General features: G+C 31.3%; 3 protein-coding genes across 3 annotated transcripts; 2 read left to right on the top strand and 1 right to left on the bottom strand.

The window, feature by feature from the left end:
* Positions 1-6,280: 6,280 nt before the first annotated feature.
* On the bottom strand, positions 6,281-8,187 carry LOC133292709 (uncharacterized). The gene is made up of 3 exons (XM_061491146.1): positions 8,031-8,187; positions 6,941-7,949; positions 6,281-6,851 (listed from the first exon to the last, which is right to left on the bottom strand). Exons 1-3 carry the CDS (start codon positions 8,185-8,187, stop codon positions 6,281-6,283), a joined length of 1,737 nt encoding a protein of 578 aa, XP_061347130.1.
* Positions 8,188-13,413: 5,226 nt separating this feature from the next.
* LOC133293550 (protein OXIDATIVE STRESS 3-like) lies at positions 13,414-14,245 on the top strand. The gene is made up of 2 exons (XM_061492135.1): positions 13,414-13,707; positions 13,813-14,245. The coding sequence occupies exons 1-2, from the start codon at positions 13,490-13,492 to the stop codon at positions 13,994-13,996; spliced, it is 402 nt and encodes a 133-aa protein (XP_061348119.1). The 5' UTR covers positions 13,414-13,489; the 3' UTR covers positions 13,997-14,245.
* Positions 14,246-17,980: 3,735 nt separating this feature from the next.
* LOC133292443 (ras-related protein RHN1) lies at positions 17,981-23,054 on the top strand. Its single transcript, XM_061490853.1, has 7 exons — positions 17,981-18,209; positions 18,328-18,405; positions 19,399-19,566; positions 20,416-20,464; positions 21,139-21,212; positions 22,261-22,354; positions 22,553-23,054. Exons 1-7 carry the CDS (start codon positions 18,171-18,173, stop codon positions 22,651-22,653), a joined length of 603 nt encoding a protein of 200 aa, XP_061346837.1. The 5' UTR covers positions 17,981-18,170; the 3' UTR covers positions 22,654-23,054.
* The last annotated feature ends 267 nt before the right edge of the window (positions 23,055-23,321 follow it).

Below are 23,321 nucleotides of genomic sequence, written 5' to 3'. Positions count from 1 at the left end.
GCCATCATCACTTTCCATCTCCATACCTCAATCTCGAGTTTAATCGCCTTTTTCAACTATGAAGAAAGAAAGGGTAGTCTAGCTGACGTGTGTGAGTAATTAAATTACGGACACGTCTCTGAAAGGGACATTACATCAAAAATCTTTAAACCGGAATGTGAGAGGCTCTTTCTTTTTCAATTTCCCAAACTGATTATTTGTTTTTTGCTTTTTAATTTATTTACAATTTTATATTTATGTACTGAAATATTATCTTAAAAGCTAAATTTGAAATTAATACCATATAAAATAAACCTTAAATTATCAAATAACAAATAATAAATAATGAGATAGGTTATATTTATCGCTTTTTTTACTACCTCTTATCATAAATCTTCTTAAAGCGTTCGATCAAAACCAAATCACAAATCTTACTTGATATTATTCTGTAACCATTGATTTATTTTTGATCCAGAAATAACAAAATTGGTAGTAAAAAAGAAGTGGTAAACACAATCTCCCCTTTGATAAGTATAATTATTTAAAGTTTGAAAATTCAAAAAAAATAATTAAATATAAAAAATTGAAAATCCATGTAAAAAATGCTCGAAGCTTTCCGAGGCTCTTGCACATAAAAAAGAGAGGGGGAGATGCTCTTTTTAAATCCAAGAAAGCAAATATGCTTGTTTTAAGATGCAATACCAATATATATATATATATATATATATATATATATATATATATATATATATATATATATATATATATATTTAGGGTTTAGTGTTTCTCATTTTAAATGATATAAGTTATTTCATTTTAGAAGAGAGACAGACACAGAAAAAATGGAAATCATAAGAGAGAGAAAGTATGTAGTTTTTTTTTTAATTTAAAATCTAAATAAATTTTTTTCCTGTGTCTGTCTCTCTCTTAAAAGGACAAAGTGTTATGTCATTTAAAATCACAAACACTTTTCTCGTGTGTGTGTGTATATATATATATATATATATATATATATATATATAGAGAGAGAGAGAGATAAAATCATTTCTACAGCAGCTTTACGTACAGCAACGACAGATGTATGGTTATGATTCTCCATATTTAATGTTTTCATCCTTTGTATGGTTATGATTCCTCGCATTTAATGCTTTCAAATATACTGCAAAAATGTAAACCCCAAATACACATATAAGAAAAATATTTCTCAAGCTGCTTGAGATATATTTATCTCCAGTCAGCCCAAAACCTATGAACACCGATACTTCAAAAAATTTGACGCGTCGTGTCCGACACACTCTGACACTTTCTGACACCCTAATACCCGTTGCAAAGACTCAAAAAAAGGTTCAAAGGTTACGTTGCGTTGCATTTTGAGTTACAACTATTAGATTCGTTAGATTACGGTTACGATTTTATTAAGTTTAATATAAACATTTAGATTATCTTATGTTTCTTTGCAAAATTGATGAGTATTATGAGTTTGGCTTTATTTTTTGTTAAATTATTGAATACTAAATATAATGTACACTACATAAATTAAAAATATTACATAATATCAAAATGTGTCATAACGTGTCAAAATATAACATCTTTTATAATTAACATGTCGAAGTGTCGTGTCGTGTCGTGTCGTATCTCATGTCCCGTGTCGGTGTCGGTGCAACATAGCCCAAAATTATATCATTTTGTGTATTCCTTATATTAATTGATTCACCTTTGAATGGTTACGATTCTCTTTTATTACCATTTATCTATCTTTGTACGGTTATGATTAAGTGTTTGAAGATAAAATTATCTCAAATAGTTTGAGAAACAATATCCCACACACACGTGTGTGTATATATATATATATACCATTCACCTATGCAAAAAGCAGTGCCATATGAGTGAGGGTGGCACCTAAATAGCCCCTTGTGCATCTTGCATCTAGGGGCGACGCTTAAAGCATCATATATGTATATTAGTTGAAGTTGAAAGTGACATGTTTGGCCACAAGATCGACACAGTAGCGCTATATAAATTTTAATAAAAATAATAGTACTATGTGGAGACATCCTGTAAGACAAAGAAATAAAAATATTTAAGATTTTTTTAGGTAATGATTATTTAGTTTAATATTAGTTAGATTTTAACTAAATTTTTGTTAGTTTTGTTAAAAACTAACTATATGTAATAATTACTTTAGTCAACAGAGTCATAATATTTATCTATATAAATAGGTACAACCTGATGAAGAAATAAATAAAAACAAGAAAAAGAGAAAATGTAAGAAGAAAGAAAAAGAGAGAAAGGTGGGGGGAGAAAGAGAGAGAAGGAGAAGGAGAAAGGAGAGAGACATATATAGAAAGAAGAAGAAAGTGGAAAAATTAAAATAAGAAGATAATATTGGGAGAAAATCTCGTTCTTTTAATTTTATATTTTATAATTAATTTATGGGTTCGCTTTTTTCTGCAGTTACTGCAGATAAGTTATCTGTAGTAAGCCCAATACGACGTTGTTTTGAGACGGAATTCATGGTGTTTTTGTAATTTTAATTTATTTAAGGGTTATTATAGTCTTTATAATTATAATTTTTAATATTTCAATCCCCAAACGTCGTCATTTTGGGAGCAAATGCAGATAACTTATTTGCAGTAACTGCAGAAATATTTTTCTCTTAATTTATATATAAAACTGATATTTTAAAGTTATTTCTTTAAAAGTGGATGTGTCGTTACTCTATCCAGGTGTTTTCTTCAAAATCTATTATATTCTTTTGATTTATATGTTATCTTTGAATTTGTGGATTTGAGGAATTTATTCATATTAGTTATAAGAATGATTTTGAATCAATAATATAAAATTAAGGAATTCCTTTGGTACCAAATGTATATTATGAAATATATATAATTATGAAATATATATAATCTTTTACTGAATGATTCTGATATGACTGACTCACAAAGATATCATAATGATTATAGAGTAAGGGATTTCTTATCACTAGCAAACCTACATGGTTGCCAATGTGTGCAAGTGCACACACAACAAAAAAATCATTTCAAAAAGCAAAACTTTATATATGTGAATAGTTGGTGAGCTATCTCTATTACTGCAAAATTTGCTATGTGAATAGCTTGAAATAGCATTTAATTTTTTTAATAGTTTGAAGAATAAAGTATCTTTTGGGTACTCAACAAAGATCACAGAACACATTTTAATTCATTAGAAAAAAAGTCAACTTGTGGTCGCTCTTAAATTCAAAATAGACACAATTAATCAAAATCGTGGTCCCTCTGAAATTTAAAGAAAACTCACGTTAGTCCCTCAGAAGGACTAATATTATAATAGATTTATATAATTACTAAACAATTTTTAAGTGTTTTTTTTTTTACTTTTGCTTAGAAATAACTTTTAACTTGAAAAAATGTGCCAAACATGCTCTTAGTACCAATTTAAAAACTATTATTTTTAACTTCTCCTTTTTTTATAAAGATAAACCTAGCAAAACATAAATAAGCTAAAAGAAAAAAGAAATCAAATGATGGTAGCTTGATTGAAGCGGCCAGGCGTTACAGTGACTCGTCGGATACAGACATTGATGGTGATTTCGAAATGGAGCTGTCTACTTCATTGGTTGAATCGATTCCATCACTGGGCATTGTTGGTACGCATGACCCATCACCTGCTGCCGACCCGAAGAAATGTCAATGAAATTTGGTTCTTACGAAATTCGCACTGCCGACCCGGCTTTAAGCCCAACAAATATGTAATCAGCTCCGATAAGGGGTGGCCTCCAACGCGGCCACATACAACCTCTCCATCTGTGGGCAATCCCAGCAGATGGTGTACATCCTCCAAGGTAATTGTAACCTCACCCATCAGCATATGGAATGTGCGCGTCTCAGGCCGCCAGGACCGAGATGAGTGAGTGATCAATCTGACAATAAAAAAAATTACATTTTATCACAATTTATGAAACATACATGTAATTTCATCTGTTATAAAGTCTACGTCTCACTAACCTCATGGTTGCGCAGCAACGTGATAAAACCCAGCCGACCTAAGGTAAGGCTGGATATCCTTGAGAATATCCAAATGATCATGTGACGCAGCGTGTCTGACATTGAGGATATGATCACGTCCCTGTGCGTCATCTGATGTGTTCCACACATGCGTGGAGATGTGTTTCTCCTGCAACGTCAGGAGAGAACGCACCGATGGACCAGGGTCAATGAAAGTCAAGTGCGGGCCCTGCTGCTCCATGGATCTATTTACAAAAAAAGTCTGATATTACAATTACAAATTATATAATATATACAAAATAAATACTAATTAATTACTAAGAAATGAGTAAATATTCAACATTATTTAATTATTCTATAATCCATAAATAATTAAATATTACATAATAAATAATAAATAATAAATGAAATCAATATTAATATACTTAACACAATTAATAACACTAGTAATGATATACTAAATGTTGGATAATAATGCATAATCAATAAATAATATAACACAATTAATATTCTACAATGGTATTTTCAAACCTATAACAAAATAATGTTATTTGATATTTTACCAAAAAAAAAAACTGTTATTTGATTATTAGTAACAACAATTGCATAATAAAAATTATAAAATACAATAATTTAACAAGATTAATTGTGTAATACAAAAATTATATAATATATTAAATTATAAATTATAATAGTATATAATATTATAAAAAAATTAAATAATATATAAAAAATAAATACTAATTACTAAGAAATAAATAAATCAATATTGTTATTAAATATAATATTATATTATATTTAAATTATATTATATTTAAAAAATAAATACTTGCATACAAAGAAAGATATATATTATATTATACAAAAATTATATAATAGCTAAAATAAATACTAATTAGTAATAAATAAATAAATAAATACAAACATTATTGTCAAAAAAATTCTAACCTATTTTTCAATCCTATAACTAAATAATGTTAATTAATTCAAATATATTAATTATTGCATAGTCAAGAATTTATTAAATACAAAACCTAACAACATTAAAATAAATATTTTCTAACCTAGATTTCAACCCTATAAATAATATCAAACAATTAATATTATTAAATAAAACATTAGTATAAATTTCTACACCTAATAAGATTAACATACATATTCTAAGCCAATGTCAAAATTTTCTAACCTATTTTTCAATCCTAGAACTAAATCATTTTATTTAATTCAATATTATTATTTATTGCATAATTAACAAATTATTAAATACAAAATTTAACAACATTAATATAAAAATTATCTAACCTAAACCCTATAAATAAATAATGCATATAAAAAAATTTATTAAATAGATTAATTAAATATAAAATATTAAACTACTAACTTTAACATGCAATTACTAAACTACTAATATTAAACTAATTAAAATAATAAAGCAAATAATATGTCATCTAACCTAATGTTTCATCCTATATATAATATAATTAACAACAATTAAGGAACAATAAAAAACTGTAAAAAATTTAATGAAATCATAAATGACTAACCTCAAATGAAGACAAAGAAATGAAATGAAAGAGAAAGAAACTTGGGGCTTCGCCCCTTAATGTTATCAAAAAAAAAAAAAAGAGAAAGAAACTTAAGAATGGAAGAGAGTGAGAGAAGAAAAATGAGAGAGAGAGGGGGGAGGGGTTCAGGTGGGGTAAATGAGGGAGGGGGTGTTTATACAGGGCTGTGAAAAATAGTCGTTACATCTACGGCGAAACCTAGAAATCGATCACTAATCCAATTGGAGCACCTCTACAGGATAGACCTCAACAGAAAACTGAAGAGTAACGGCAGCAAGTGATTGAGTTCAGTAGTTCTTCATATAAGATTATGGACTCTAGAGATATAGTAATATGGAGAAGACAAAATTGTTTCAAGCACCGACACAACCAAAAGCGCCCCTTGTTTCAAACAAGAGAGGACGGGTTATTCACATTTCATTTGATGGTTAGAGGCGAATTGAAAGCTAAGCAAGTTCGCTGCCCAGCGAACTTAGTGTATGTCAGCCACGTGGCATGCTAGCCGTCTATGAAGCACCGATACCGATACGGCATTTTTGATACGTTCCCGATACGTGTGTCCGATACGTTACTTCAAAAATACTAATATTTTGTTACGTTCCGATACGTCTTAGTATTAAATAATATTTTTAATATAGTGTACTTCACATTAACAAAATATAATAAAATCATAGGCACAAATAGTAAATTATCCATACAAAATTGATAAATATCTCAACTAGTGTGTGGATATTAAGTGCTACTAATAATATTTGCCTCCATCTCTGGCTCATCTAAGGAAAGGGTAGCACCATCTAAAGCTCCAACATCATTAAAGGTATCAACTGCATCACCACTAATGTCCCAATACTGACTTTCTCCTTCATTATATTTTGGACTCTTTCTTGATAAGAGCCGGAGGTTGCTATGTATGTAAACTAAGTCTTCAGCTCGTTTGGGATCCATTTTATTTCTCTTCATGGAATGCACAAAAGAGTAAGTACTCCAATTGCGTTCAGCACATGATGAAGAAGAAGGTTGTGCAGTGAGTTTCAAAGCCAGCTTTTTAAGCAAAGGTGCACTACAACCGTGAACTCCCCACCAATCATTGGGATTCATTGTATATCGATTTTCAATAGCCTCAAACTCTCTAAAACCTCCCTTCATTTGAACAAAGTTGATATACTCCAAATTTACTGTAGCCCTTTCCTCCACACTAGAAAAATGTCTCCTGAAGAACTTTTTTACTTCTAAATTAATCTCCACATCATTGTCTGGAGAAACTCGACTTGGATCTTCAGCAAGCCATTGATCACTGTAGTATCTACCAAAAAGAAAAAGGAAATTACAAGTGTCAAAATGGTTCCAATAAATAGAATTATTAAACTAAAGTTACAGTTATAAAAAACTTACTTGGGATGCAAAGCATGTGCCAAACAATGAAGGGGAGTTGAACTTTTGGTCCAACGATCTATAAGATTATTATACACCACATAATAAAATGTTGATGACTCACCATGCATCCTCCCTTCTTTCAAGCATATTACATTCTTTACCTTTTCAATCATCGTATCCCACATATCATAAACCAAATGAAGACAAGGTTTATCAGTATCACAAAACCTGATCATATCATAAATAGGAGCAATGAAAGCAAGGATGTAATCAATGTTTTCCCAGAACTCATCATCCAATATCTTCTCCTTCACTAGTCTTGCCCTTCCTTGATGATCATTTTTATAAATACTCCATTTTTCACAAATGACCATGTTTTGGAGACCACCCTTTATCAACCTGAACCTCTTTAACATCACAATCATGGAAGCAAATCGGGTGTCAGCAATAGAAAGCAACTTCAATGGCACAAACTCATTAAACATGGACAATCTCATAGAATGAGTCATGATGAAAGTCTTGATTGTTGAAACATGGCCAACAATTTCAGATATCCAACTACATTCTCCATAAGTAATCTCATTATTCTCCACATTTTTGGCTGCACAAATGTTCTTCAAAGCCAAATTCAACGTGTGAACAACACATGGTGTCCAATTGATAGTCGGATATTCTTGCTCAATAAGTTGTCCTGCACCCTTACAATTAGCAGCATTATCCGTAATTACTTGAACCACCTTATCCACCTCAACTTCTTGAATTACTTCCTTTAGCAAGTTGAAGATAAAATACTTATCCTTGACATCACCAGAACAATCAACACTTTTCAAAAACATGGCTGCACCATCACATACTGCCATGAAATTAATTATTGGCCTCCTTTGGGAATCACTCCACCCATCACTGACAATACTCACACCGTTTGATCTCCAAAGAGATCGAGCAGGGATACACAACCTATCAACATTATCTTTCTCCTGTTGTAAAAGAGTAGTTCGCAACAAGTTATAGCCAGGGGGCCGATAATCTGAAGTCACAACAGAAAACAGTTAAAAACAAGGAAATAAATGAGATAAAAAGAAACATAATATTTCATAACATTAAATACCTCCAATGTTATGACTTGCAGCATAAGTGAATGCTTGTTGAAAGTACGGGTTCCTTGCCAAATGAAATGGCAATCCAGCAGAATAAAACATTCGCGCAATAATATGATTTAATTCTTCCTGCTCTCCTATATTGAAAGCCCTCTCAATAGGACTCATGCTTGTAGTTCCTTCATCATTTCTTTTTTTTATTAGATGTACTAGATGTAACTGAAAAGCTAGTGGGTGGTAAAGGAACATATCTCGGTGCGTTCTTCCTCACCCTTTCAGAATATTCCTCTTCCAATTTTCCCATTTCCATCAAAGATGCCTCCTTAACAGTCTTACATATTCCAATCCCTTTAGATTTAATCTTTAACAAATGATACTTCACTCTCCTGTATGAACTTCTATATTCAAGTTTGCAAAAGTTACACTTCCAACTCACATTCCCTCCTCCTTCATTTCCATCCTCAACTTTAGTAACATAATCATGTAAAAAAGAAAAATTAAAAACAGAATATACAATATACAAATATACAGAATAGACAAAATATAACAATATAAATTTATGTAAATAGAATATACAAATATAATATAAAAATATAAACAAAAGAAAAATAATTATATACAAATATAATCGTATAAAAAACAGAATATACAAATATAAAAAAATAATTATATACAAATATATATACAATTGAAATAAAAGAACGACGATGGTCGATGGATATTAATTAATATATATAAAAAATAAACCAATTATTATATCATCCTCAGCCAATATAATAAAAATATATATACAATACAAATAAAAGAATGACGATGTCAAACAGCTTTCACCGACAAAAAAATATCTATCCTTCATTCACTTACCTTCCATGCGTGAGAGGATCCTTTTTTGAGCAGAGACGATGGAAGAAGAACGACGATGGATGGAGGTCTCACAACGAACAGCTACCACCCACCGATAGCCAAGGAGGAAGAAAGATCGAGGAGAAACAGCTACCAACGAAACCATGGAGGAGCCGAGCAGAAATAGCGACGGCCGACGGCGGAGGAGGAACGGCGACGACAAACCAACGACGGAGGAGGAAGAATGACGTTGTGGCATCTTGCGTGTAGGTCAGGATGTGTTGATTTGGATTCTGAGATTTAATACGATTTGGGTTCTTTTTATCCCAAAAAAAACACCGCTTTATTTTTTAAAACAATTACTGAAATTCCATTCATCCATTAGATACGTAAAAATGGAGTATCGTAACGTATCCGTATCGGACGTGTGTCCGATACGTAGAAATTTTTCAAAAATGCGTATCCGTGCTTCATAGCTAGCCGTTACACAGAGTTCGCTAATGTGGGCAGCAACCTTCCTTCCATGCAAGCCACTTGGCCTGACAGGTGAGACATTAATTGTTACAAAGATCGGAGGTGGCAGTAACAAACTACGTGTCCACCAGAAACATAACATATCATCATACAGAGTTCACTATTTTACTGGACGAACTTGCCCTCGTAACAGTTAATTATATTTTAATGTTGGCTGTCATTTAGGAAAATAACTTCTGGTCACTGTTCCGATTGTTTACGCGTTCATCTATAATCATGAAGCTCCCAGGTTCGGGTCCCACCTCATATCAATAATCAATGTGGCTGTTTCCCCGCTGACCCGCAATCGATCTCTTACGTGGATGGGTAAGTATTGGCCGAAGTTTGTGGACGAAAATCCAAGGCGTAAATGGAGGCTTAATGATGAATCTTGTTCAACACCGAAAAGTTCAACAACATTGATCCGTTTCTGGAATTAATTTTAAATAATGGGTGTTGGTGAATGTTTTCAAAGAAATAAGGAAAATTTAAAGCGTGGCTTTTCTGTTCCTTCCTTCTTTTTTAATTGTTTCTGCATAAAGAATTGAAAACAGCTGTAAAATAAATTGCACCAATCAGCAATGCAATTTTACACGAATGGTTTGAGTGCCTAAAATTTATTTTCCTTTTGTTTGATAGTTTAGTAATATGTCATCTCATATTATTATATTAAGTATGGTTTCTATTGCAAATTTTATGTCATGTGTTATCATTTTAATCTTTTTTAAAAATAAGTTTATGTGATAAAATGCTTCTTTCATGTTTATTCAACATTTGACTGTCAAAAAATAATTCAATTAAAATTGTTCTTTTCAATTTATTGACTAATTAATTACATATAATAATGTTTGGTTTGGTTTGATTTGACCAATAGCTTATTGATTGCTTGATTTATGATTTAATCTTTCTTTATTTTAAAGTTTCTCCTTTTCACTATTTTTGTTTCTTTTTTTTCCAGATAAGCTCCTACCTTTTTATCATCTTCAAGTGGCTTTTTTATTTAATTATATAAATTTATAAAATTCAAGTTATAAATACTTATTCTTTTATGTTGAGTGATTTGGCTATCGTTTCACCTTTTTGTGAATTCAATCAATTTATCTTTCATTATTTTACAGTTTCACATTTTATTTGTTTAGTTTTTTTTTTTTTTGACGAGAGCTTCTTTTTTAGTCTGTTCTCTTTGAAAAATTATTTTTCTTATTTTTTAAATATATTATTGTTATTCTAATTTGAATCTCGGTTTAAAAAACATTTTTGTTGTGTGTTTACTTTTTTTCCTAACTTTCTTGCTCGCGATATTCGATCAAATTATCTTTCTAAAAACAAATTAACTTAAAGAAGGAAATACCTATAGTTAAGTTTACTTACGGGTAGTTTAAGGAAGGAAATACCTATATATTATTGCTTTCTTTTTCTTTAAATCTTTTTGAAATATTTTTCATCTTGTTCTCGTTAGTTTGGATTTTTTTTTTTTTTTTTTTTTTTGGAAATCGTTAGTTTGGATATTTAATCTACTCAATTCATTACTTGTCGATAGAGAAATCATGTTAGTGTGCGAAAGATATAGAAAATCAATTAAAATAATATAATTTTAAATTGTGAGAGGTTATATTTACCATATCTTTTGCTTTGTAGCCTTTTACAAATATTTTTGTTTTTGTTCGATAAAAATCAAATTAATTACTTTCACATTTTTGTAATTATTGTTTTATTTTAGTCAAATTACAATAAAAATTATGCGAAGAGATTGTAAGACAAAAGAGGTTATAGGTATGATCTCTTTCTTTTAAATTATTGTTAAGGTTTTATTAGTCTCTTTTTACATGATATAATTATTTTATGTTGTAGAGATAATATGGGTAGGTCCCATCATTATAAGAAAAAAAAAGGGTGAGGTGCGAAAATCGAAATGAGAGAACACGAGAGAAGTTATCTCATGTGAAAATAGAGTAATATTTCCCTTATTGTTAATGTATTTAAAAATATAAAACATGCTTTATAAATTATAAATCATTATTTTGATTGAATATGAAAAAATAATTCTAAAGTTAAATTAACATTTTTACCTTTTTAATGATTTTAAGCTAAAAGGTAGAGTAGTTACTAGTACGAGTATAAATGGGCTAGGCCGGCCTACGGCCTAGCCTATAGTAGGTCAGACTTGGCCTATTACAAATAGTAAAATAGAACAGATCTAGGCTTTTAATAAGTAGAAAATAGGCCATAGACTTTTTTGTACGTATCGAGCCTATAAGGCTTCAAGCCAGCTTATATCATATTATTTATTTTAAATAAAACTATTATTTTAATAATTTTGAATAATAAAGTAATATTATTTTAGTTATTCTTTTAATTGTTGAATATGTAATAGGCTTAAACAGTCTAACAAGCCTAAGCCAAAGTTTTTTATTTTTTAAAAATAGGTTATGCCATACTTATAATTTTGAGGCCTACACAGGCTAACAGGGCAGGTCAGACCTAATATTTTTTTTACACAAATCTGACTTATTTAAGCTAAAACCTAACCTAACTTATTTACATTTCTAGTTACTAGCTGCCTATAAAAAATTTATGACCAGTTAATAGAGAATAAAAGAAAGTTAGTCCCCTAATTTAATTGTTTATTTTATAATATTATTTGATTGTTTATGTGTAATTTATAAATTTTACGTAATTTAATTTAAGTCATGTATAAAAAATAATTTGATTTAAATCAGTTTAGATTAAATAAATTTTCTAATTTTTTATATAATATTATTTCTGTTAGAATACATAAGTATCAATTTACTGTGTAATTTATTTAAATTATTTAATAAATACATCAAATACAAATCTGATGATCAAATATAATTGTTAATCAAATGGTATATGTTCAAATTAAAAGACAAAAAATAAAATTATCTTAAAATATTTTTTTTTTAAAAATCAAAATGAACAATATAAAGACTTTTTAAATGAAATTTTAAAAATAATGTATAAAATTTTGGCATGGTTCTTATTTATCAGTTTTCAAATTCGAATTTGAAAATCATAGTATTTAAATGTTTTTATTTTAATTGTATTTGTTGATTTTTGAATATCTCGGTGTAAGAATAACAAGTGATATTAAATTTAAATATTAATTTTTTATTTAACAGTTGTAATTTTTTAGAAATAATAATTAATTAATAAATAGGCCCAATAAATTATAATCATAAATTATATAAAAATAAATAAGTAGAATTCTACATTAAACTTATTATTCTGCTTACACCAATATAAGTTGATTGTGATCTTATTATAAAAATAAATAATGACTAAGTACGTTACAGCTAAACTTAAAAAAAACGGAAATATGTAAAAAAAAAAAAAAAAAATTGGAATTGGATGATAGCAACATCTGGAATTCATTGATTCAACTGACTCACATTGATTGCCGCGCTCACCACAGAAAGCGACTTTCCGTTTCCGGTGTTGGAGATATCAATTACATGGATTACGGAGACTTCGACCTTATCCAAACACCTTTCATACTTCACATTCCACGTATTCGCCCTTGAAATTTAATGTCTTTTTTTAATATAATTTAAATTTATAATCTCATATAAATTACTAGTCCTCTTCACCATTAACTCACATCTAATAACGTAATTTAAGTTATTTTCTCGTAGTAATAATAATAATAATAATAATTTCTATAATTCATTAGTATTATGTTTTCATTTCTAATAATAAACCATGAAAAGACGCACCATTTAATTAGCTAGGTAGAGAAGGGTGGAGCTAAGGTTGGGGGACAAGAAATGTCAAATCCGATAAACCCGAATCTTACTATTTCTATCTAAAGAAGTTTATGATAAAAATATTAGAATAAGAATAAAAGACAAACATTAATCTTATCCAATTTCGTATAGCTTTGCTTGTGATTTGTAAACCGTTTCGGTCTTCTATAAGGAAACACGTGGACTCGTGATTCCATTTAAAGCAAAGATTTGGAACGGATAAAAGTGGGCATGCGTTCGCACTCATTGAATGCTAGCCTAGCCAGATATAAATCGTTGCTCGTGGTTGATTGGTTGGGAAGAAAAAAAAAGTTCCGAGGCATTGAAAAACAAGGTTTAGCCGTTTAGAGATGGAGCATATGGAAAACAAGGTGGTTTATCATACGATTGTCGATGCTGATAATAAAGGAACAGTTGATGATGAGTGTGATCTTGTTGGTTCTTTTTCTTCTTCCGAGTCTGATTCAATTGAAGAAGTAGCATCCCCTTCTTCTTCTTCTTCTTCAGATCAGCTTGCGGCTGACCCTTTGAGTGATATGTCTTCTTTGTTTCAACAACTTCCCATTAAGTAAGCTTCTTTTTCTCAACCTCTCATGATTTCTGTTATGAAATTTGTGTTTCTGCATGCTTCTAAAATTCCTCTCAAGTTTGGAAATTTGATATTAATGATTAGTAGGAGAGGGCTTTCCAAGTATTACCAGGGGAAGGCACAGTCATTCACTTCATTAGCAAAAGTGAGGAGCTTGGAGGATCTTGCTAAACCAGAGAATCCATACAACAAGAGGTTAAAGTCTTGTAGAAGCTACGGAGGGGGAATGGGTGAGACACAAAGAGTAAAGTGCAGTACTCCTAGCTAGACTGCTATCTCTGGGCATGTTTCTTAAAGAGGATTGATCAGGTGATGATACTTCATGGGTACCAGGCCTCCAATCCCACCTCGCTCTTAGATCTACCAGTACAAGCGCCATTCCTAATCAAACTGCTTTGTTTGTATCAAAGCTAGGGATGAAAAATTTACACTTTTTTTTTTTATTTCTTTGTAAATTAATAATTGAGAGTTATTTGCTGTTGGTAATTTGTAACCATAGTCTTTCTTAAAAAATCATTGGAATCATGTGATGTTACTCTGATTAGTTAGGAAAACTATTGTAGAAACAAAAAAATCGACATTAGAGCATGGGAATACACCCAATCTCTCTCCTTTCCTCCGTTTCTTATAGTTTTTTTTTTTTTTTTTTTTTGTGGTTTACACTTTTATTTTTTAATTTATATATATATATATATATGGGAAAAAAGTTTCCGATGTTACTTTGATGTTACTTTAGATAACTTTATCTAATGTTCGTCGAAACGACGTCGTTTTGGGATTGAAAAAAAAATTAGAGTGATAAAGACTATTATAACCCTGAAATAAATTAAAATTACAAAAATACCATGATTTATGTCCCAAAACGACGTCGTTTTGATGAACATTAGATAAAGTTATCTAAAGTAACATCAGAAAAAACAAACCCTATATATATATATAAAATTTGTTCCAAGTGTTTTTTCCTACTTCTATCACAATTCTTCATATGATCTGCTCGGTAATTCATCCCTGAGGTTAGTATAGATATGTTTAGAACTTCTAGAATTCGAACAACGAACGACACGAATTGAATACAATGGGAAAATAATTGACATCAAGGAATTGTTTGAAGTTTTCAATTTGTTTATTTAGATAGAATACTATTGATTGTAAATATTGTACCCAGAAAAAAAATTCAGTGTAAATATATTTTAAATTTTTATTCCATTTTGTTAATTTATATATGTACATTAAATAATAAACAGCATGTGAAAAAATGAATGTTTTAAAACTTAAGATTAATAAAATTATTAGATTAAAAGAAAAACTTAGACATGGTGGCATGGTAAGCGAATCGTGCAGAATAATAAAAGTTTAAATCTTCAAATAGAAAAATTGTTAAAAGACCTCTTAAGTCTTAATTAATATTGAATTATAACTTTACTTTTAAATTAGTCTAACAATAATACTGGTGAGGTATATTGCAAGGTGTTTTTGTAATTTTAATATATTGCAAGTTATATTAGTCTTTATCATTATAATTTTTTAAAATATTGTTAAATATACTTTAAATGCAATTTCAAAGTCAATTCTCCTAAAATTAGGTTTATAATTCTAAAGTATAGATAAAGCATCTTTGATTTTGTTATGTAAATCCTCTAAGGGGGCGTTTGGTTGAGGTGAAATTTTTTGAATATTAGGGAAATAGAATTGATAGAGAAATGATAAGAAAGTGAGATAAAGTCAGATAAATAGAAAAATGTTAAAAAAAATAGTTTGGTGGAGAAAAACTTTACTGAGAAAATTAGGTAACTTTTAGGAAATGTATGTTTGGTTGGAAGTAATATATAATGAAAAATTTGAGTGAACAGTGAGATTACCTAGTTTTTTAACAAAAACCCACCTCCCAAAACGCTTTCTCAACAGTAAATAAACCTATCATTCCATTCCAAAATCTAAAAACCCATACAAATTGGATGGATAACTTTCTCATTAAATCACCCTAAACCAAACATCTCATTTCAAGAATCCTTCTTACATTTGCATAGATTTCTTTTAAAAAGCGGCGAGCCAAACACCTCCTAAAGTTAAAAAGTAATCCTATTTATAGAAACAGCAAACATCAATCATGTGTTACGGACTTTTGTGGTATGGTATTTTATGTGATTTATTCTGTTTTGGTTGGCTATTATATAAGCTCAACACGTCAGATCCAATAATATAGCTCACTTTTAGAATCTTTTAGAAAGGCACTTCATGCCCCTACACTAGTTGCAGATGGACAACTCTAGTGGTCTCTCTTCTCTACATATACCCTCTTCCTCGGCTGAAGAAAGGGTCTTTTGGATCTCCTTATGATTCATTTTATGAGTTGTGACACCAAAGCCATGGACACACTCCCCTTTGATATGCAACACCATAAAAAGCTTCACTAGTATTTTGATCTCTACTATTGTCACCGTGAACGCCTCTATATAAACATATTATACCTTTTATGTGATACATCTATAAACACACTGCGATTTATTGGCGCCCTCTATGGAAACTATAAATTCTTATTCCCACTCCATCATGAAAAAAACTTTCCTCCCAGTTCCAACATTTTAAAGGTAGATTCTTCATTTTGTCTGCATATACTTTCTCAACTTTACAAAAAGCTTAGTTACTACTCTCCCCTAAAGGGTCCAAAACCCAGATCTATAAAAGAAAAAGAAACACCAGACTCACGAAGACAAGAAACAGAGCTGAAGAGATGCAACCAACACTACCACTATACTGGAGCTCCAGAGCTAAAAAACAGAGTTCCAGAGCAAAAACCAGAAAGTCATCATTCTAGGAAATAAGAATAAAAACCAGAAAATTCCAAGAAATAAAGGTTCCAAAAAATCAGAATGAAATAGACCACATTGATAGAATAAAAAGCTGATCTAGAGGCGTTCATCAACCATCGACATGGTTAGCTTTAGAGCCAAAAGCACCATAGTAACAACATTTACACAAAATGGGTTCCACACTTCAATTAACTTTCTTAAATCATCCCATTTAATCCACAAATTCATAGCCTACGTACTAATCATATTTTCGAGCTTTATCGGTACTATTATAACACAGTATTTTACACCGATAAAATCACTATTCATCAAATTTTCCGAAACTTGTCTATCCACTCGATTTTTCGTTTTAAATCCATTTCCGATATTATTTTTACCATTTGAGACATTATACTCGATTTTTCTTGTCTCGGGTTACGTGTTTGGTAAATTACCATTTTACCCTTTTTACGTATTTCAGCCATAATTTCAGGATTTTCACTGATCCTACTCCTTTAATCCTCATTTTCACATATAATTATACAGTTAGAAACACGAGGTGTTATAATCATCATCTTCTGTCAAGTCTGGTTAACAACATTTCTGATCTGGTGAGCAATGGCAATAGCCACTTCATTGTTACTCATGTGTACAGGGAAGCCAATAGCTTTGCAGATTGGCTAGCTACCCATGTTATGGAAGGAAGTTGGGAGACCCAGTTTTTTGATATGCCTCCGTTCGAATGCAGCAGCCTTGACGCCTCTAGTGGCGTCAAGATTCATGCGCCTCTTATGTCGTCTCATCATGCTACGACACTGACCTGGGTAGCTTACGTGGAGATTGGTAACCTCAAGATTAGTGACGACACTGATAATGTCTAGTCCTGCTACGACATTGTAGTGAAACATTTCAAAAATACTTTAGCTGGGTATAACTTTGTGTAAATGTTATTACTCTTACTCTTGCGCTTTTGCCTAGCTTTAGATGCATCGAAGGTTTTACTATATTATCACAATTACCTCCTCTCTTTTTTTAGAATAACTCTTGAACCATCTAGTAAAGGACTACCCCATTATCTTGATGGGCAATATTTTTCTCAAGTCACTCGAGATAGAAAATATTCATACACAATCAATCAAAAGGTGGGACCCATTATAAGAGAGGGAAAAAAAATCAGATTAACTTTATTATGGATGTGAGTATGAAAGAGAATTTCATTTTCCTACCTTAATACCTAGTATTCCTCATTTATAATATGGTGGATTTCGTTAAATGCTGATAAGTATCTGTCAATTAAAACGTTGACTCTGACTTTTTTGTTGTTGTCATGAGCATGCTAGGACTTCAAATTAGGTAGGATACATTGCTATATGACTTTCAAATTCCAATTTTTGGTCATGTGTTTCACAAAGTGAAATAAACAATGTTGGAATCTGGCACCGACAAAAAGTAAACAAAGATAGAATGGAAAAAAAAGAAAAGCGCGTTTACACGCAAGCAACCACCGCAAGCGAAAGCAATAAAATTGAGAGGGACGCTAAGTTGTGGCTTCATTCTTTTTCTTTCGTCTTCATCTTTTTTTAATTTCAATTTCTTGTTCTAGAAGCTTCTCTCCTTTCCGTTCTTCGCTTCTGATCGGTCTAATTCACTTGCATGGCTACGATCGGACAGAACAATCTCAATGCCAAATTGGTCTCTCTCTCTCTCTCTCTCTCTCTCTCTCTCTCGATCCCTTTCATTTTCGTCCGTGTCGATTTCGGTTCATAATAACCTCAATTTATTTGTCTTTTTTTGCTGAATTGAATTTCAGGTTCTCCTCGGGGACATGGGTGCGGGAAAATCCAGCCTTGTTTTGCGTTTTGTCAAGGGTCAATTCCTTGAATTCCAGGTTATTTCCCCCCCTTCGCCTTTTTGATTTCTCTGTTTGATTGGGGGCTTGTGAAATTCGAAAGTTTACTTAGAATTTTCCTATGTTTTTTAGGTTAACGAAAATATTCGGGGAATCACACATAGTTCATTGGGGCAAGTGTTCTGTTAAGGGTTAGTTAGAATGGTTAGGTAATGGTTTACATGTTCTTACAAAAGAGGGTAGGAAGTTGCAACTGATATAATAGTACACTGTATAGGTGATAGTTATAAATAGATATGTTGTAATCTGAAATGGGTATCAGAAGCATAATAAAGAATAGTTTTTGGTATCTTCCTATCAGTTCTCTGTTTCTCTGCTTGTTGAGGAGCTACACCTCTAACATGTTCTCCCGTTTCAAATTTCGAATAACATGTTTCTAAAACTTATGAATATGATGGAGAATATAAGAGAAGTTCCAGCTGATAACAGAAAGTCAAGCCCAGTTTGACAAAAATTTCCACTTTGAACAACATAGGATGATATTGTTACAGTTTTGGAGCTTAAAATGGGAAAATTCTTAAGTATTTTTAGTGTAATGCTCTTAACTGTTCGAATTTGATTTAAATTTTATTATATAATATATTAAATTTAATCTATCAGCATGTATGGTTATACTGTTCCCATGTTATGTTTTTAATGGACCGAATATATTACTCTTGTAATGCATGAGAATTTTTTTCATCCAAAATTAAAATTGGGAGTTGTCCATTAAATATAATAAACATCCAATAAATGTTTAACAACTTACATTGCATACCTGTCCGGGGAAAAAGATGGGTACCAGAATATCCCATAAAAGCTGTGGGTGGGGTTGGGGGCAGAGAAATAAAGAGATTATTTCTTCTTCTATTTATGGTAGTGTGGACATCATTTGTTTTGGTTTATTAGAGTTGTTATTTTTTGCCATAACCTTAGTCATATAGACAGGTGGATATTATGTTGCTGAATTTATTTGGTCTATTGTGGAATCAGGAATCAACAATAGGGGCAGCATTCTTTTCGCAGACATTGGCTGTAAATGATGCCACAGTAAAATTTGAGATTTGGGATACAGCTGGACAAGAGAGATACCATAGCTTGGCTCCCATGTACTACAGAGGCGCTGCTGCTGCTATCATTGTTTATGACATTACTAGCTCAGTATGATATCTTTCCCTTTGAATATTTCTGGTTACCTATTTTGATAGGTAAATTCAATATAATTTGATTAGTTGCTTATATAATAACATTACATTATTTAACATGATGAGGGGAAAAGTATGGGCCATAAATAAAATCTTGCAGCCTGTTTCTGTTTGTACTTCGTGGTAATTCTCAAAATCACGACGGGAATAGTAAATCTTATGTTGTTGGGGTTGAGCTTTATTGTTTTGACTTTTGAGTATGTGGATGAGCAAGTTCTTCTTTTACTACATTTCTTACTACGATGAAGACAAACAAAACTCTGACCACAAAGTTAGCAAGTCCAGTCTAGAGCTGGAAAAGCAAGGAATTCTAATTCTTGGCCAAAATCCAACATTATTTATTCGAAGACATTCCTCTTCGGTTGTTCATGTATAAGCACCTTGGCATGGAATACCTGGTTGTTCCTTTCTAACCAAAAACTTACCACAAGACGTTCCAGAACAATCCTAATTCTAATTGTATACACAGGACCCACTTATTCTCCCTAATCCATGCTATCACTTATTGAAACTCATGAATGTTAGGAAGAAATTTATTAAAAAAAGAATTCATTCAATGCCTTATGAAATTTTGCAAAGTATATATTTGTAGATTGAGTTTGAATGGTGGAACATTGAACCATTGTTGGTTCCAAATGTTAAAAATGAGCAAAATGACGAGGAGATCAATTCTGCTAGCAGGGTTCTTTCTTTTGGTTTGTATATTCATTTGCCTTTCTTTAGGACCGAGAGACTGTGCTTTGAGTATTTTATTTGTTTCTGTCTACTAAGGTTTGATATGATTACTTGTATTTTTCATTCACAGGATTCTTTTACTCGAGCTAAAAAGTGGGTCCAAGAGCTTCAGAAGCAAGGTATTTGCTGATTGGTTTAGAAGTTTTCATATGCTTCCTTTTTTGACAGAGAGAAATAAAATATATAGATTGTAAAAGAGTAATCAAACTATTTATTAACCGTTTACAAACTTCTAATACAAACTATATGTAAAGCAGTCTTGACCATATACTTCAATATTCCTTTTGTGAATTTTTTTTTTTCTCTTTTCTATGAACTTGATTGCTAGAATAACTTGCATTAATTGTTCAATGAAACTATAAAATCATGTTTTATGATAAAATTATAGAAGAGAACAAACATGGTTGGATGGTACATGTGATGATGTGAGAATGATTAGTGCATGAGAGAATTGTGAACAGTTAGGCAGATTCCAGGTTCCATTTGCCGAGACACTCATTGAACTTTGAGTATATCAAATCATTTATCTATGATATTTATGGTTTTTTATAAATATTTAGCTATATTTTTCCTGTACATGTTACCAGAGGACTGAGCTCTGAATGACCTACATTCTAATTAAAGAAATAATACGTAAAGCTTGTGTTGTGTAACAGTGGAGGGTTTGCTTTAAAGTATTATATCAAACATGGTCTACTTTTTATTTCCTTACCTCTATTAATACTGGGTTTGTGGTAGCTGTAGTGAAATAATTAGATTCTCAAATAATGCACTCATTTTGGTGTTGTTGCAGGGAATCCTAACATGGTCATGGCTCTTGCTGGTAACAAAGCTGACTTGGAAGATAAGAGGAAAGTGACAGCTGAAGTAAGTATTCTTTTGTTTTCATCTTTCCTATTATGGCATTCAGCTATAAGAATTATAATTTCTTTAACAATATTGTCAATTAGCTAAAACTACGGCGAAGCACTATTCTAATAAAATTTGAAATGCAAAACATGGTTACATTTGATAATTTTTATGTTGCTGCCATTATCTTTTTGTAATAGTCGGTGTTAACTTCCAGTATCTATTCAAAGAGGATTTGGTGCATTTGAGTTGTCAAATACATGAAATTCTCTGGACAACAAGTCTGATCAGGACATTTTTTTTGAGCTGAACGCTTTAACTGTTCACAGCATCTTCAAGTTACAGCTATGTATACTCACTAGTTGCATCATGAGTAACCATTTGTTAGTAAATAAAAAATATTGGTTGTTTTGTTATAGTTGCTTTTGGGCCAGGTTAACCAATTGTCTATAAACTCTTCCAATAAAACTTGCTGGATTAATTCAACTGACTCCACCATGATAAAAAATGGTGGTAGAGTGCCTTCTTTCATGCATTGCAGCTTTGATTTTATCTGCTTTCCAATAAAGTCTTTTTATGTTAATGCGATTTTTCAAAATGAAAATTAGATAAGCTTTACTTGAAGGGTTCGGTTTTTCTGCCGCAGTGGCAAAAAGCAAACATTTGCTACAGAGACAAAAATGGGAGTTTTTTTTTTTTTTTTTAAAGAAAATTACTAGGATCCGACGTCGTATCCTGGTAAATTTGTGTCTGGAGCAGACAAATATTGTCTGCCGCAGCGGCAGAAATGATTTTGCCTTTTCTTGAAAGGTTTATAGACAGTGATTCAAAATTGAGCTTGTGTACATAGAATAGTTGTACCTTGCTAATTTTCATTGTCCTAATACTTCATTTCCAGCACAAAAGATGGTCCAATGTGTAATCTACTTTTAAAAGCATGATTGATTTCTTGTTTTATGATTGATAGCTTGCATGCATTTTTGTAGTTCCGTATTTTATACACCCAATATACTAGTGACATTTTTGGTACTACCAACTTATCAACTGTGACTCATGGGCAATGCAGGATGCACGTTTATATGCTGAGGAAAATGGTCTGTTTTTCATGGAGACCTCTGCGAAAACTGCAGCCAATGTTAATGATATATTTTATGAAATAGGTTTGAGTCCATTCCTTTTACAAATACTTTGGGTTGCTTGATTGTAATAATGTCAAACAAAATACTGACTCATTGACACAAATTGGGGTTTCTCTATGATCCTCTCTCAATATCTTTAGAATATATTGTGAAGATATGCTATATTATGAGATATTCTAACACATACATTGTTTGACTTACAATTGCTTGTGTAAACAGCCAAGAGGTTACCAAGGGCGCAACCAGCACAAAACCCAGCAGGGATGGTTCTTGTTGATAGACCTGCCGTAGGATCCAGAGCTGCATCATGTTGTTCATAATTATTTATTCTGAATAACCCCCCATAGTTAAACCCGTTTTCTGTGGTTTGTTTGTACTATTCGCAGTTCGATGGCCGGTTATTTGGAGCTCCAACAAGTTTATGGGCTGCCTACATACTAGATACAAATTATCAAATATAACTTGTTGGAGCGAAATGTACACCTTGGATGTATACTTTGAGTTCGTTTATATGTGAGTTGTTGGGAAGAAATGCTTGAAAGTTAAGCTCGCTGGCGTAAGTTTCTAAACAGTATTAGCGACTCTTGGCATTCCCCTTCCCCCTTGTTCATTTTCTTTTTGTATTTTTATTGAGTTCTCTGTACCCTTTTCCTTTGTTAAAAATAAAAATAAAAAAATAAAAAATAAAAAAATCCCGTCTTGTTTCCCATAATGGCCTTTTTGAATGGTTGTATTATGTTTCCTTTGTTACTGATACTGGATATTCTAGCGTGTTAATAGACCTAATAATAGCAATAATATTTGTAATTGATCACCCTGATAAGAATTGTGAAACAATATGATTGATCATTATGCAGAGGTACCTATTTTGATATTACATAACAAGTTCATTACACCATTCTTATGTGTTCAGATTATAAAAAAAAAAAAAATCACATTTCAACTCACTCTCTTTACTTTTGTTTTCTCCCAAAATTCATATAAATAA

The sequence above is a fragment of the Gastrolobium bilobum genome, unplaced genomic scaffold (assembly GCF_033153095.1).
Source record: "Gastrolobium bilobum isolate Gb01-03AN ecotype WA unplaced genomic scaffold, APGP_CSIRO_Gbil_v1 utg909, whole genome shotgun sequence".
NCBI lineage: Eukaryota > Viridiplantae > Streptophyta > Magnoliopsida > Fabales > Fabaceae > Gastrolobium > Gastrolobium bilobum.
This window is presented reverse-complemented; position numbering and strand designations above follow the sequence as displayed.